The sequence below is a fragment of the Sinocyclocheilus rhinocerous genome, unplaced genomic scaffold, assembly GCF_001515625.1.
Source record: "Sinocyclocheilus rhinocerous isolate Xijiao unplaced genomic scaffold, SAMN03320098_v1.1 scaffold352, whole genome shotgun sequence".
In the NCBI taxonomy this organism is placed as follows: domain Eukaryota; kingdom Metazoa; phylum Chordata; class Actinopteri; order Cypriniformes; family Cyprinidae; genus Sinocyclocheilus; species Sinocyclocheilus rhinocerous.
This window is the reverse complement of record NW_015642448.1, coordinates 336,116-349,663: the sequence shown is the minus strand read 5'-3', so window position 1 is coordinate 349,663 and position 13,548 is coordinate 336,116. Positions and strand designations below refer to the sequence as shown.

Here is a 13,548-nt window from a genome sequence, read left to right as displayed (position 1 = left end):
ATGTTATTATCATATAATATATATTTTTTTTTATTTAAAAAAATATTTTCTTAAACATAAGCCTACCAAGAGTTTGGCTTGTAATGTTAGTATATTTGCAGTTTGAGTTTATTTTAAATGTGATCCTATATTTAGAAAACAATATAAGTGTGAACTTATTAATGAATCATAATATGTTCATAATATATAAAAATAAATATGCATTTATTTATATAAAATAAATAATATGTAATATTATTAGCATATATTAATAACAATACTTTTTATTTATTTATTTATAAACATTTTTAAATCATCAATATGTTTGGCTTGTGATTTAGGAAACAATATAAGTGTGAACTTATTGATGATTCATAATATATTAATACTATTATTATTATTATTAATAAATAAATTAATTTTTATTTATAAATTTATATAAAATAAATATCTAACTTTATTATCATATATTAAGAACAAATTTATTTATTTATTTATTTACTTTAAAATTTTAAGCCGAGCAGTATTTTGGCTTGTGATATAAGCCAATCTGCAGTTTGACTTGACCAATATTGACCAATATTTAGAAAACAATATAAGTGTGAACTTGTTGATGAATCATGATTTTCGTGTGAAAATGTTCACAGGTTTATGCAAAACTTGTAAATGAGACCTATTGAATTGAAAAAAAAAAAAGCATATTCCCAACAAGACATAGAGGGAGTACATACTCCTTAAACGCCCTGAGGACATATGAGTTCATCAGAGCAGAGAAAATGAACCTCAGTATGTGTCATCACTAAGCAGTGGGGGTGTTTTCATAATCCCTCTGTTATGTAATAATCTGTCAAGTCATTTTGTTTTTCTCACTATTTCAGGCCAGAGTCGAAAAGGAGAAGGTGATAATAAGAGCAAACAAGCAGGTGAAGAGTCTCTTTCTCTGAAGTGCATGTGTAAAGAGAGTTATATTTAACAACAGTTGTAAATGGTGATGTGGGGAATCATCTGTTTCCTGACAGGCCCTTCAGACTCAGCGGCGGTCAAAGGCCATGTCAAAATGTTCAGCTGTCATCAATTCCAGCACTGGATTCAGCCACATTCTCATTATTGGATCAGGTTGCAGCCATAATGTTATAAAATGAGACTAAAATGCACTAACATAGGGGTGAATTCACTAAGTGTTGTTTATTTCCATGCACTGTCTGTGTTGTTCTACAGGAATAAATCCTCAATCCATGATCCTTAAAAAACATACACAGACATTTCTCTTAAATTTTAACAAAAAAGTTGAGCCATGCAAATAGTGCTGACTTCTTTAAAGAAGGTTCAATCTGTAATAAGGCTAATGTACACAAAAATTATTTACTCTGTAAAGAATGACAATGATTTAATTGAAATACTCACGGCACTGTGCCATTATTTGGTTAAACTGGATTTCTGGTAATATGTAGTTTTTGCACTGAAATACCTTGTGCCTACTAGTGAATTCTCCCTGTGATGTTTGAGTAGTAAACATTTATACAGCTTATATGTGTAGCTGAAACGTAAGCTTGTGAATACCCAATAATTCATTAATTCATTCATTAATTGTTAACCCCAGGTTTAGAATGACCCAGCGTTAACTATTTCAAGTGTGAAAATACTTTGCTTATCAGAATGTGGGTGACGAAAGTGGATAATGTACCATGAAATGTACATTACCATGCTGTGACAGAAGAAAAGGCACATATCATTTCCTGTCCCAAACTGATTTTATTTTTATTTCTTATACATGTTTTATGGCAGCCTAGATAAGCTGCTGAATTTCTACATTTCGACTTGATTGGTCCATGCCATCTTTAAACATGACAATGCAATTACTGGTTGTTAAGTAAAAATAAAGATAAAGTCTAAGAGATAACATCCAAAGCATCAAATAAAATCATGCATTTATATTCAGATTAGAGTTCAAGATGAAGATGACACCTTACAAAGCTCCTCTTGACCTCTGTTGATGTTCTCACTCAGGTCCTGCTGGTCTGGTGTGCGCTGAGACTCTGAGGCAGGAGGGTTTTACTGACCGTATAGTGATGTGCACCATGGACAAACATCTGCCTTACGACAGGCCTAAACTGAGTAAGGTTTGTACACAGAACAGTCCATAGAACAGTGTGGGAACCAAGTTTTACCATATAAAATGAACATAAGACTGCTTTTCCAACAGAAGGTTTTATTTTGACCACACATGTGTGCTAAAATTCAGCAAGTATGATATTGATTTAATGCCCATCCCTCATTTCTTCAGTGTTTAGAGAGCACAGCTGAGCAGCTTCAGCTGCGCTCATCTGACTTCTTTCAGGCGCACGACATAGAGATACTATTAGAGAAAGAGGTGAGAACACTTAACCTGAAATGTTTACTTAATTTACTAAGGAAAACACTTATAAATGTGTCTACTGAGTCTGTTAACCATTACACATTGTGGTGGTACCATGGTACAGTGATGGTATCAGATGGTAATACTATGGTATTTTGAAACAACATATTTTTTGGTACCGTTACTGAAATGACACAGGATTTAAATAATTGATGTCTAAATCTGTGTCATTACATAAATTGCCATATGTTTCTTCACAGGTTGTCTCTGTGGATGTGAAGACACGGACTGTGACATTTCGGGATGGTTTTAAAATGGAGTATCGAAAACTCTTCATTGCCACAGGGAGCAGGTAAACACTCCAGTTACTAACGTAACCTTGGCTCCCTGAGATAAGGGAATGAGCATTGCATTACACGCTTATGGGGAAACTCCTGTTTACTCTGATATTAAAGCCTGATTTGTTCACGTTTATGTAGCTTCACGAACCAATAGCGCTTCAACCCGCCAAAAGGGGTAGAGCCAACTGCTATGTCAGTCAGCTCTGAGCGCCATTTCATCAGAATCTTTCGACTGATAATGACAGTCATAGACTCGCATGCAGCCTTATAGAACGGCAGGGAACTGAGGTTATGTGAGTAGCCAGAGCGTTCCCTTTCAAATGGTCTCTACCGTTGAGTTACATGCTTATGGGAACGCATCCAATAGCGCCGTGCTATAAGCATGTGCAGAACGAATCCGCTCTGCGAACCCAGCCCCGGAGAGCTCGTACTGAGGGCTCCTGTAAGCATGAGCTAATAATGAGACCCAAGCCACTTAGGCTGAGGACTACAGAACAAAACCTTCTCCATATATTGAGGGGATTAGGTAAACTTAAAGGCACGATATGTAATTTTCGCCGCTAGAGGGCGCGTATTCAAAATAAACAAATAGACAAAGGCGTAGTTTGATGACGCCGTGACTGAGTGTGGAATCATGGGAGTTGTCGTCTTCGTCCCCACAGCCGATGCAATCCGACGGGACTCGGGCAGAAATCATGTTCATGGATGAGCTAATGATTTATTAACGTAGTAGAATGAAGCAGGGTGAGGCTGAAAGCCGTCGAAGCGAAACGAGGCCGCTGAATGAGTGTGACACGCGGCTCGAAAGCAGCGGAGCTCTTATTATGCCACAGTCGACCACTTTCGCTCCTTCCGGTCGTGTGTATGTGGGAAAAAAAAGCAGCGCTGTTTTATCATACTAGATACATTTGAAAGTTCTGTTATAATGCTACTCTGTGCGTTCGTCACCGGTCTATTAAAACGCACAACATATTAAAGCGTCTTTGGTGTTTCCATGTTTTCTACAAAACAAAACCGGAAATCGAGGGGTTATGACGTCATTGGCAGGCGACACAATGATACTATGGACACGGTCCGTGTCACTAGTTAAAATAGATTATTTCTCTGAATTTTAAACATTCTTCGAAACATTTGGGATAATGTAAGTACACAAGTCAGCAAAATATATAACACTGTTCTAGTGGTTTTTGGATATTTGAATAAAAAAATCTTACATATTGTGCCTTTAAGTGGACGCACAGATATCAACGATAGAAATCCCGCTGAACCAAGCACAGGAGGAGGCCATTCCCCTGGTGGAGTGGGCCCTCACTCCTATAGGACACTGTAAGCCCACTGAGCTGTAAGCCAGGGCTATAGCATCCACTATTCAGTGAGTCTCTGATTCGTAATCGGCAGCCCTTTAGAACGGCCTCCGAAGCACACAAAGCGCTTCTCTGAGTGCCGAAACAGGCCAGAGTGCTCAACATACACAAGAGCCCGAACCAGGAAGAGTGGATTGGGACCCTGCTCATCTTCTAAATTGGGAAGAGCTAGAAGGATGAAGACTTGTGCTCTGAGTGGAGAGCACATTAGGCACATAGACGTGTCTTGGTTTGAGGACGACTCTACAGTCGTTAGGTCCAAACTCAAGACATGAAGCACTGACTGACAGTACTTCCAGGTCACCCACTCGCTTGACTGACGCTAAAGCCAAAAGGACAGCGGTCTTAAGTGACAGGGGCTGCAAGTCAGCTGACTGGAGCGGCTCAAAGGGAGGGCCCCGTAGGGCCCTGAGGAACATAGATAAGTCCCAGGTCTGCACAGTATGAGGACGAGGCAGATTCAATCTTCGAGCTCCCCTCAGAAACTTAACAACAAGGTCGTTTCTGCCGACTGACTGGACAGCCACGACAGTGACTGATTCATCGCAATGACTGCCACATAAACTTTGAGCATGAAAGGGGTGTTCCCCTTGTCCAACAGCTCTTGCAGAAAGGTTAGCACGTAGGACATGTCACAAGAGGACGGGTCCTCATTCCGTGCTGCACACCAGTCAGAAAAGACTAAGGGCATAGAGGCGTTTCGTAGATGGAGCTCTAGCCTCCAAAATGGTATTAGTCACACTCGCGGGAAGCTGTAAAGACTCCCATCGAGGGGCCAAACATGAAGGCTCCACATCTCTGGCCAGGAATGCCAAATCATGCTTCTTGCTTGAGAGAGGAGGTCTGTCCTCAATGGTATCAGCCAAGGGGCTGCCGATATCAGCTGAATCAATTTGGGGAACCACGTCTGATTCCTCCAGAGTGGGGCCATCAGGAGGACCGAACATCTGACTTCTCTGACCCGTCTGATGACCTGAGGAAGCAGGGCAACTGGGGGGAAGGCATACAGACGAGCTCTGGGCCAATCGTGGGCCAGGGTATCTTGCTGCTTCGAGAAGTAAATTGGGCAGTGAAAGTTGTCTTCTGAGGCGAAGAGGTCTCTACACTCCCGAAGACAGACCGGATTGTTTGAACAGTTTGGGGATGTAGTCTCCATTCTCCTGGAGCTACATTGCCTCTGGGCAGCTTGTCCGGTCTTTGGTTCAGTCTGCCTGGCACGTGAACTGCTCTCAGCGAGACGAGATTGCACTCTGCCCATAAAAGGAGACATCAAGCCAACCTGTGAAGGGAGCGTGACCTGAGACAGCCTTGGTGATTTATAAAGGCTACCAAAGTAATGTTGTCCAAGTGGACCACGATGTGGTGCCCCTTTAAGGCCGGCAGGAAGGTTTTTAGGGCTAGAAAAACCACCATCATCTCGAGGCAGTTGATGTGCAAGCATTGCTCCAGGTTTGACCAGGAGCCGAACGCCGGTCTGTCCTCGTACAGAGCTCCCAAACCCAAGTTGGAGGCATCTGTCGTGACCGCCTTCCTTCTTGAGGTCAGTCCCAACGGGACACCTGGTTGAAACAGGTGAGGGGTTTTCCAAGGGGCCATAGCTCTGATGCAGCGGTGGGTTACCCTGAGAAGAAAACATCCCTGGCGCCAAGTGTGGGATGAGACATGGGCTTTAAACCAATATTGGAGGGGCTGCATGTAAAGCAGGCCCAGAGGAATCACAGAGGAAGCGGCTGACATGAAGCTGAGCATCTGGAAAGTCCTGTGGGGACGTGAAGTCCCAAGTCTGAATGACGCTGCTAGCCGCTGAATTATCAGGGAGTGTTCTGGCATAATCCATGCCCGAATCTGGGCCACATCGATAACTGTCCCCAGAAAGACTATTTGCTGGCTGGGAGACAGAGAGCTCTTGGCTAAATTGATTCTCAGCCCAAGCCGCTCCAGGTGGCTGAGCAGCAGCGACCTATGAGCGATGAGTTCCTGTTCCGATCTGGCTAAAACCAGCCAATCGTCGAGGTAATTCAAGATGTGGCTTCCCATCTGCCTCAGAGGGGAAAGAGCCGCGTCCATGCACTTTGTAAAGTGTGCAGGACCAGAGGCAGTCCAAATGGTTGGACTGTATATTGATAAGCAACGCCCTCGAATGCAAACCTCAAGAACAGTCTATGATGAGGGGTTATCTGGATGTGAAAGTAGGCGTTTTTCAGATCCACTGATAAAAACCTTCTGTTTATTTAGCATATTTGCTCGAGCATCTGCTTCAAAGTCAACATCTTGAATGGCCGTCTTATAAGCGAGCGGTTCAGATGCCTGAGATCGAGAATGGGCCTGAGCCCGCCATCTTTTGAAAGAGAAGGGCAGACTCAGCCAGAACAGTTTCCATCGCTCAGAGCTAAGCGGAGGGAGTTCCGGCCTCTGCGAGAACTGACCCTCTCCTCCTCTCTGCGCTGGGATCAGGACGGCTTCTGATAATAATAATAATAATAATAATAATAATAAGACTTCTATTGATATCTTTTAGAAATATTAAAAATTCTTACCAATCCCAAACCTATGAAAAGTAGTGTATATAAGAATGAAAAATGCATTACATTTTTTTATTTAAATGAATAAGTTCTATCTTTACAGACCCAAACCTTTGAGCTACAAAGGCAAAGATGTGGGAAATGTGTTTCACCTCAGAACACCAGAAGATGCCAACAGCATCGCGACACTCGCCAGCAGTAAGAATGCCGTCATCGTTGGAACCTCATTTATTGGTAAATTTTACATATACTGTATATATTCTCTGTGTAGTTAAATAATAGCTTAAGCCACTCTTAAGCCACAATTTAAGAATAATCCGTGTCATTGCATTAGATAACAAAATACCATGTGACACGTATTCTAAAGATGCACAAACACACTTTTCGAGTAGGTGTATCTATATATTTTTTGGGGCTTCTGTATGAATAACAATTATATGTGCTGTTTTGTGTTCAGGTATGGAGGTGGCCGCAGCTCTCACATATAAGGCTCACTCAGTGTCTGTGATCGGCATAGAGGCCGTGCCATTCCGTAAAGCACTCGGAGAGAAAGTAGGAAAAGCCTTGATGAAGGTGACAGAAAAGAACTATATATAGAATAAAATAAATAAGAATATTAAGTTTTAAGCATTAAATAATCGTTAAATGGTCTACATCAGAGGTGCCCAAACTTTTTTTGTATATGAAGTTCCAAAAATCAAATTTAATTGAGGGTCGTATACCCAGCTATATTGTAGTTTTTATTTTATTTTATTAAATTCACTTATATTCTCTATATTTCAATGCATAAATTAAACAAAAAAATATTCAAACAAAAATTTAATAAATTAGAAATAAAGATATGTTTAAATTTTTTTCGATATGGCATGGCAGGCCAAATCAAAGGCCATGGGGCCCTGGTTCGACATCTCTGGTGTATATATTCTGAGTAAATGTTAAGCATGAATTTTAAAAGCTTAGAAAGCAAAATTCTTAAGTTTAAAGTTCTTATGTAAATATTAAATCAGTTGCATTTGCTTTGGCATTAATTTAACTACCGGTAATTCTATAAGTTAAGCATGTTTAAATAAAATTTTAAATTAAAAAAATGACCATGTCGTGTTATCACTCTGTTGCTGTAACCACATTAAAGCTATTTTCAAAGAGTATTTCTTTCATAAAATGTTTAAATTTTGTTTCTCTCCTCAGCTGTTCGAGTCAAACAGGGTGAAGTTCTACATGTTGAACGAAGTGTGGGAGATGCGAGGGCATAATGGACAGGTATCATGAAAGTGAGAGAAACAAGAGTTCAGTGAAGTGTAGGGCTCTCTTTCTCTCCCTCCCTCCCTCTCTCTCTCTCTCCCTCTCCCTCCCTCTCTTTTGCTCTCATTCCTGTAGAGTGATTAATTACACCTGGTCTTACAGTAGTACTGCTTAGCTGTGAATATTTTCAAACACAGCTATTGCAATAATGGATTGGTCTTGGGGTGAAAGGCCAGAACTCATAACACAAGTGAGCACACAGTCAGCAAAGTAAATGTATAATTGAGAATAAGCAGAACTGTGATCTATTATGAAATTACATGTTTGATAAAGTTTGATAACCATTTATTTCAAAAGAAATAACGTACTGGGATTTGAACACTGTATTATAAGTCATGATGGTAAGAAAATTGGCAACTATGACATAAATGTTAAACTGAAATATTTTTGTTTTTTTTTGGTTTCGATAGTTAAAAGAAGTGGTTCTAAAAAGTGGCAAAGTCTTGAGAGCTGACGTCTGTGTTATTGGCATTGGTGAGTCTGTGTGATTATTGAAATTTGACTTCTCATTTTTCTTTTTTGCTCTCACTTTCCCATTTCAGGTCCCATTGTAGTCTTGGCTACAAAATTAAATAATACATCTTTTTTTTTTTTTAAATAAGTCTCTGCATTTGCTTGATCTAAAATACGGTAAAAACAGTAATATTGTGAATATAATTTTACTATTTAAAATAACTGTTTTCTATTTTAATATATTCTTAAATGTAATTGATTTATGATGAAAAGCTGAATTTTCAGCATCATTACTCCAGTCTTCAGTGTCACATGATCCTTCAGAAATCAGTCTAATATGCTGATTTGCTGCTCAAGAAACATTTCTTCTTTTTATCAGTGTTAAAAACAGTTGTGCTGCTTAATATTTCTGTGGAAACTGTCACACATTTTTTCAGGATTCTTTGATGAATAGAAAGTTCAAAAAAACAGTATTTATTTGAAATATAAATATTTTGCAACATTCTAAAAGTCTTAACTGTCACAATTCAACGCATCCTTGTTAAATAAAAGTATTAATTTGTTTAAAAAATTTAAATGATTCACTGTTTCGAAGAGCTTCAATCGGCTCGCGTATCACGAATCATTTGATTCAGATCGGGACTTCAAAGCACGTATCGTATATACAGTATATATATGTACAGTATGTGTGTGTTTGAAGGTGAAAAAGTGAAAGTGAAGTGACGTGTGGCCAAGTATGGTGACCCATACTCGGAATTTGTGCTCTGCATTTAACCCATCCAAGTGCACACACACAGTAGTGAACACACACCCGAAGCAGTGGGCAGCCATATTGCTGCGGTGCCCGGGGAGTAGTTGGGGGTTCGGTGCCTTGCTCAAGGGTTTCACCTCAGTCGTGGTATTGAGGGTGGAAGAGAGCGCTGTGTGTGTGTGTGTGGGGCATGTTGTCACATTACTGTATATGCATTATAGTTAGTTGTCACAATGGAAACTTGCAATTGACCAGGCTTTTCATCAAGATTTATACAGTAAAACAATTATGAAATACAAAACAATTCATGAAACAAAGCAAAGCAAGTATTTAAAACATGTGTGACAACATGCCCCAATGAAAATTACAAATTTGTGCCAGGGTCCTGATCATAAGCGTGTATGTATGTGTTTTTAGGCTCCAGTCCAGCCACAGCATTCCTGAAGCAGAGCGGAGTGCACATGGACTCCAAAGGATTCATCCCAGTCAACAAGGTTCAGTCATTCTGCACTGTTGTTCCATATGTACTGTACATCTGTTACGGCATTTTATAGCACATTTACTGTATATATTTTGCCATTCGGAATGTGTGTGTTTCTGCAACCTGTGCTAATCTGCCCATGCTTATGTCTACTGTATCAGTGATAAATTGTTGTTTTAGTACAATGACCTGTAGTATTTCATGATTATAAGCTACAAAGCATGAGCTACAGTACAACGCGTATGTAATCGTATACCTTTATCCCTTTCAGACCATGCAGACGAACATTGATGGGGTTTTCGCCGGCGGTGACGTGGTAACGTTTCCTCTAGCTTTACGTAGCAATAAGAAGGTGAACATACCCCACTGGCAAATGGCTCACGTACACGGTAAGACTATTCCTGTGCGTATACCAAAGATTCCTTTTTTCATGAATAATGTTTCATTTTTCAAATTTTTCTGTCTTCCACCACAGGTAGGGTGGCTGCCCTTAGCATGATGGGAAAGGCCTCAGAAATTAAAACGGTGCCTTATTTCTGGACAGCCATGTTTGGGAAAAGCATACGATATGCAGGTAATTACATACTTCTAGCACTAAAAATATACATAAAAAAATAACATTGAAAAACAATGACGTTTCAGCTTCAGTGCTCCTCTGATGCATCTCAAGTGCTTTAAATGTTGTTGTCAAGGTTATGGAGATGGCTTTGATGATGTCGTCATCCAGGGGGATTTGGATGAGCTGAAATTTGTGGCATACTACACAAAGTGAGTTGATTTGATTCTTATTGTCTCCAAATATGATCAAGCCATTTAGAGTTATTAACATTATCACATCAAAATCAGTTCTGATTTAGATCAGGGATGTGATTATTATTGTTATATATTATTATTAAGCACTCTTTCTTTTTTTTATTTTACAGTACAATACTATTGCAATATTGCTGCTAAAATGAAATGAATAAATAAAATCAAAATGAAAAAAGATCTTAATCGCACAGATGAAAGAAATAGATCGAAATAATAACCAGATTTATTGGGAGTCACTTGCTAAGGCAAATATCACTGTTATAATTGCTTATATATAGAGTTAGTGTTTTATGCAAACATATTGCAACACACTCTTAAAGGGATAGTTCACCCAAAAATGAAAATTTTGTCATTTACTCACCCACATGCTGTTCCAAACCTGTATGAAATTCTTTCTTCTGTTAAACACAAAAGAAGATATTTTGAAGAATGTTAACTCTTTCCCCGCCAATGACGAGTTATCTCGTCTTTTAGAAGAAAACGCTTCCCCCGCCAAAGACGAGTTTTTACGGCTTTTCGTGTTTTCACTGTTATACACTCGGGGGCGCTATTACACATCTTCTGAACGAGTACAAAAACACCTTAGCAACTGCTTAGAAATGCCCTGGCAACCACTTGCATTGTGACTGTGAGTTTTGCATGGACAAGCACTACTCAGTTTAGTTCAGAAAATGTAAAAATTTATTATTATATGATTTATAGAGTTATTTAATATTATACTATATAATTGCTGTTGTACTTACTGATATTTGACTTCTTACTGTATTTCCTGTGCAGCTGATGCAAGCTGTGTGTGCTGTGTGTTTAATCTGCTGTGATTATAGGAGTGAGGAGGTGGTAGCCGTGGCCAGTATGAACTACGACCCCATTGTGTCACGGGTTGCAGAAGTCTTTGGCTCTGGAAAGACGATTAGGAAACGTGACGTGGAGTAAGTACATGTTCTAGTTTCACAGAAAACAACAGACGTAGTAAGATTTTCCATGGTTTAAACATGTCAATGCAAAAGTGACAGGTCAGACTTCTTTTCAACATTGACAATACTAAGAAATGTTTCTAGAGCAGCAAATCAGCATTAGAATGATTTCTGAAGGATCATGTGACACTGAAGACTGGAGTAATGATGCTGAAAATTCAGCTTTGCGTCACAGGAATAAATTACATTTTAAAATATATTCAAATAGAAAACTGTTATTTTAAATTGTAATAATATTTCATAATATTGCTGTTTGAACTGTATTTTTGATCAAATAAATGCAGCCTTGATTGAGCATAAGAGACTTCTTTCAGTTTACTATACAGTGCATGGGAAAATCCCCAATACAATGAGTTTATTTTTGCCTCATTAATAAGTTTGTGTGGAAAAATGACCTACATTATTTTGCATTGTCCTACATAACAAGATCTGTTCACACACCAGTGTTTTTATTGTATTTTTTACATACTATTGCAGTTTTTATTAATATTTTGAATGAGCTTTTCAATGTTTTAAGTTTTTATTGTAATTTGTTAGTAATTTTGTAATGTGCTTTTGTCATTTTTTTTTACATTAAAAATATTATTTAAACATTTAATATTACTATTTTTTAGGTTTCATTTATTTTTCTTTCACTTTTAGTGTTAGTTCAGTTTTAGTTTTTCAGTAAGTAATTTGACTTAAATTTGAACTTTCAAATTTCAGTTTCTAATTTCCATTTAGTTTAAGTTTTCAACTATTATTTTTATTTTATTTTATTAAAATTTAATTTGTTTTTATTTCAAATTTCAGTTGAATTTAATTACATTTTAATTTAATTTAATATTTTGATTAACAAAAATATTTTTAATAGTTTTAGTTACCGGACACACGGTCTATGCTTTTGATCCTTCTTAACTAGAAAAGACAGTAACCGATGTTTCAAATTCTGCATTGTATTCTTTTCCCCTACAGGACAGGAGACATGTCATGGCTGATCGACAAAGGCTCGCAGTGAGGATGTGATCGGCTCAGCACAGCAAGCTCCTTGAGTTTTTCTTGCCAAACTTGGACGATCACCTGTAACAGACATAGTCTTAGTGCTGCAGTTGGTTAAGTGGGACACTAGATGGGAGACGTACACTGTCCTAACCCGAGCACCTGGGCCGTGCCGAGGACATCGTCCCCGTGAGGTGGAACCTCTCCAGGCCTGGATCCGTTCACAGCACTAACAAATGAGCCATACCTGGTTTTTAACCCTCTCTACTAGACGGGACAGTTCTCTCTCTCTCTTGTGGGTTGGTCGAATCTTTTGCATGAAGCATCTGCCTGTACACAATGTTCACGGGAGAGCGGTTAAGGGGAATTGTCATATTTTATTTTGTACATGGAACTTTGTATATAGCTGTTAACTGAAGATGCATTCAAACAATAAGACTGCACTTTTTTCTACCGAACCTCTGCTACTGAATAGCCAGGCTACAGGAATGAGAACAGAGCTGATGTCTGGCTCACATCGAAATACGCAGCTTCGCTTGTGGCAGTTTGTAGATGTAGAGAGAGCAGATGCATGATAATTCATATGCATAGTGCATTAGTTTTCATTAAGACTCTCCCAAAGGATCTTAATGTGGGATCATTATTCAGGGAAGGTAACAAGGTTCATATGTCAATGTCTATGAATATAAATCAAATATAATATATGATATAGTATTATCATATATCAAAATTCACAGGTAAATGGGTGAATCTCACGAAACCAAAATCAAAAAGAAATTATATATATATACAGTGGGTACGGAAAGTATTCAGACCCCCTTAAATTTTTCACTCTTTGTTATATTGCAATATATATATATATATATTGCTTAAAAAGAAAATTATCGCTATTTTTAGCACCATTAATTTTTTCATTGTGACATTATTTTCATAACATTTAACCAAAATTCTCATTACTGTAATGCAAAATAATAGTGCAAAAATAACTGAAAAAAAAAATTTAAATTGTGAAAAAAAAACTTTGATTTAGATCTTATTTAAAGTATGTATAAATCATAGTAGTATTTGTTGTACTGTATTTAATATTTCCTGATTTAAATAAAAATACTGTTTTACATATATTGCTGTAATGAGAATTTGGACATATATATATATATTTGGTACTATATTTGAATGAGACTGAAGTAACTGCTGCTGAAAATTCAGCTTTGCCATCAGAAATCAATTTTATTTTAAA

General features: G+C 38.1%; 1 protein-coding gene across 1 annotated transcript in view; it reads left to right on the top strand.

Moving 5' to 3' along the window:
- The window catches only part of LOC107755821 (apoptosis-inducing factor 3-like), an 18,474-nt gene extending 5,443 nt beyond the window's left edge, over window positions 1-13,031 (top strand). Inside the window, exons 5-19 of the mRNA XM_016572741.1 lie at window positions 858-902; window positions 999-1,095; window positions 1,987-2,099; window positions 2,264-2,350; window positions 2,596-2,687; window positions 6,666-6,796; window positions 7,020-7,135; window positions 7,751-7,822; window positions 8,275-8,338; window positions 9,486-9,562; window positions 9,821-9,938; window positions 10,025-10,123; window positions 10,242-10,317; window positions 11,184-11,288; window positions 12,288-13,031. Of these exons, the coding sequence (XP_016428227.1) occupies window positions 858-902; window positions 999-1,095; window positions 1,987-2,099; window positions 2,264-2,350; window positions 2,596-2,687; window positions 6,666-6,796; window positions 7,020-7,135; window positions 7,751-7,822; window positions 8,275-8,338; window positions 9,486-9,562; window positions 9,821-9,938; window positions 10,025-10,123; window positions 10,242-10,317; window positions 11,184-11,288; window positions 12,288-12,330 (1,335 nt within the window). The 3' untranslated portion in view covers window positions 12,331-13,031. The remainder of the gene's footprint in view (window positions 1-857; window positions 903-998; window positions 1,096-1,986; window positions 2,100-2,263; window positions 2,351-2,595; window positions 2,688-6,665; window positions 6,797-7,019; window positions 7,136-7,750; window positions 7,823-8,274; window positions 8,339-9,485; window positions 9,563-9,820; window positions 9,939-10,024; window positions 10,124-10,241; window positions 10,318-11,183; window positions 11,289-12,287) is intronic.
- The last annotated feature ends 517 nt before the right edge of the window (window positions 13,032-13,548 follow it).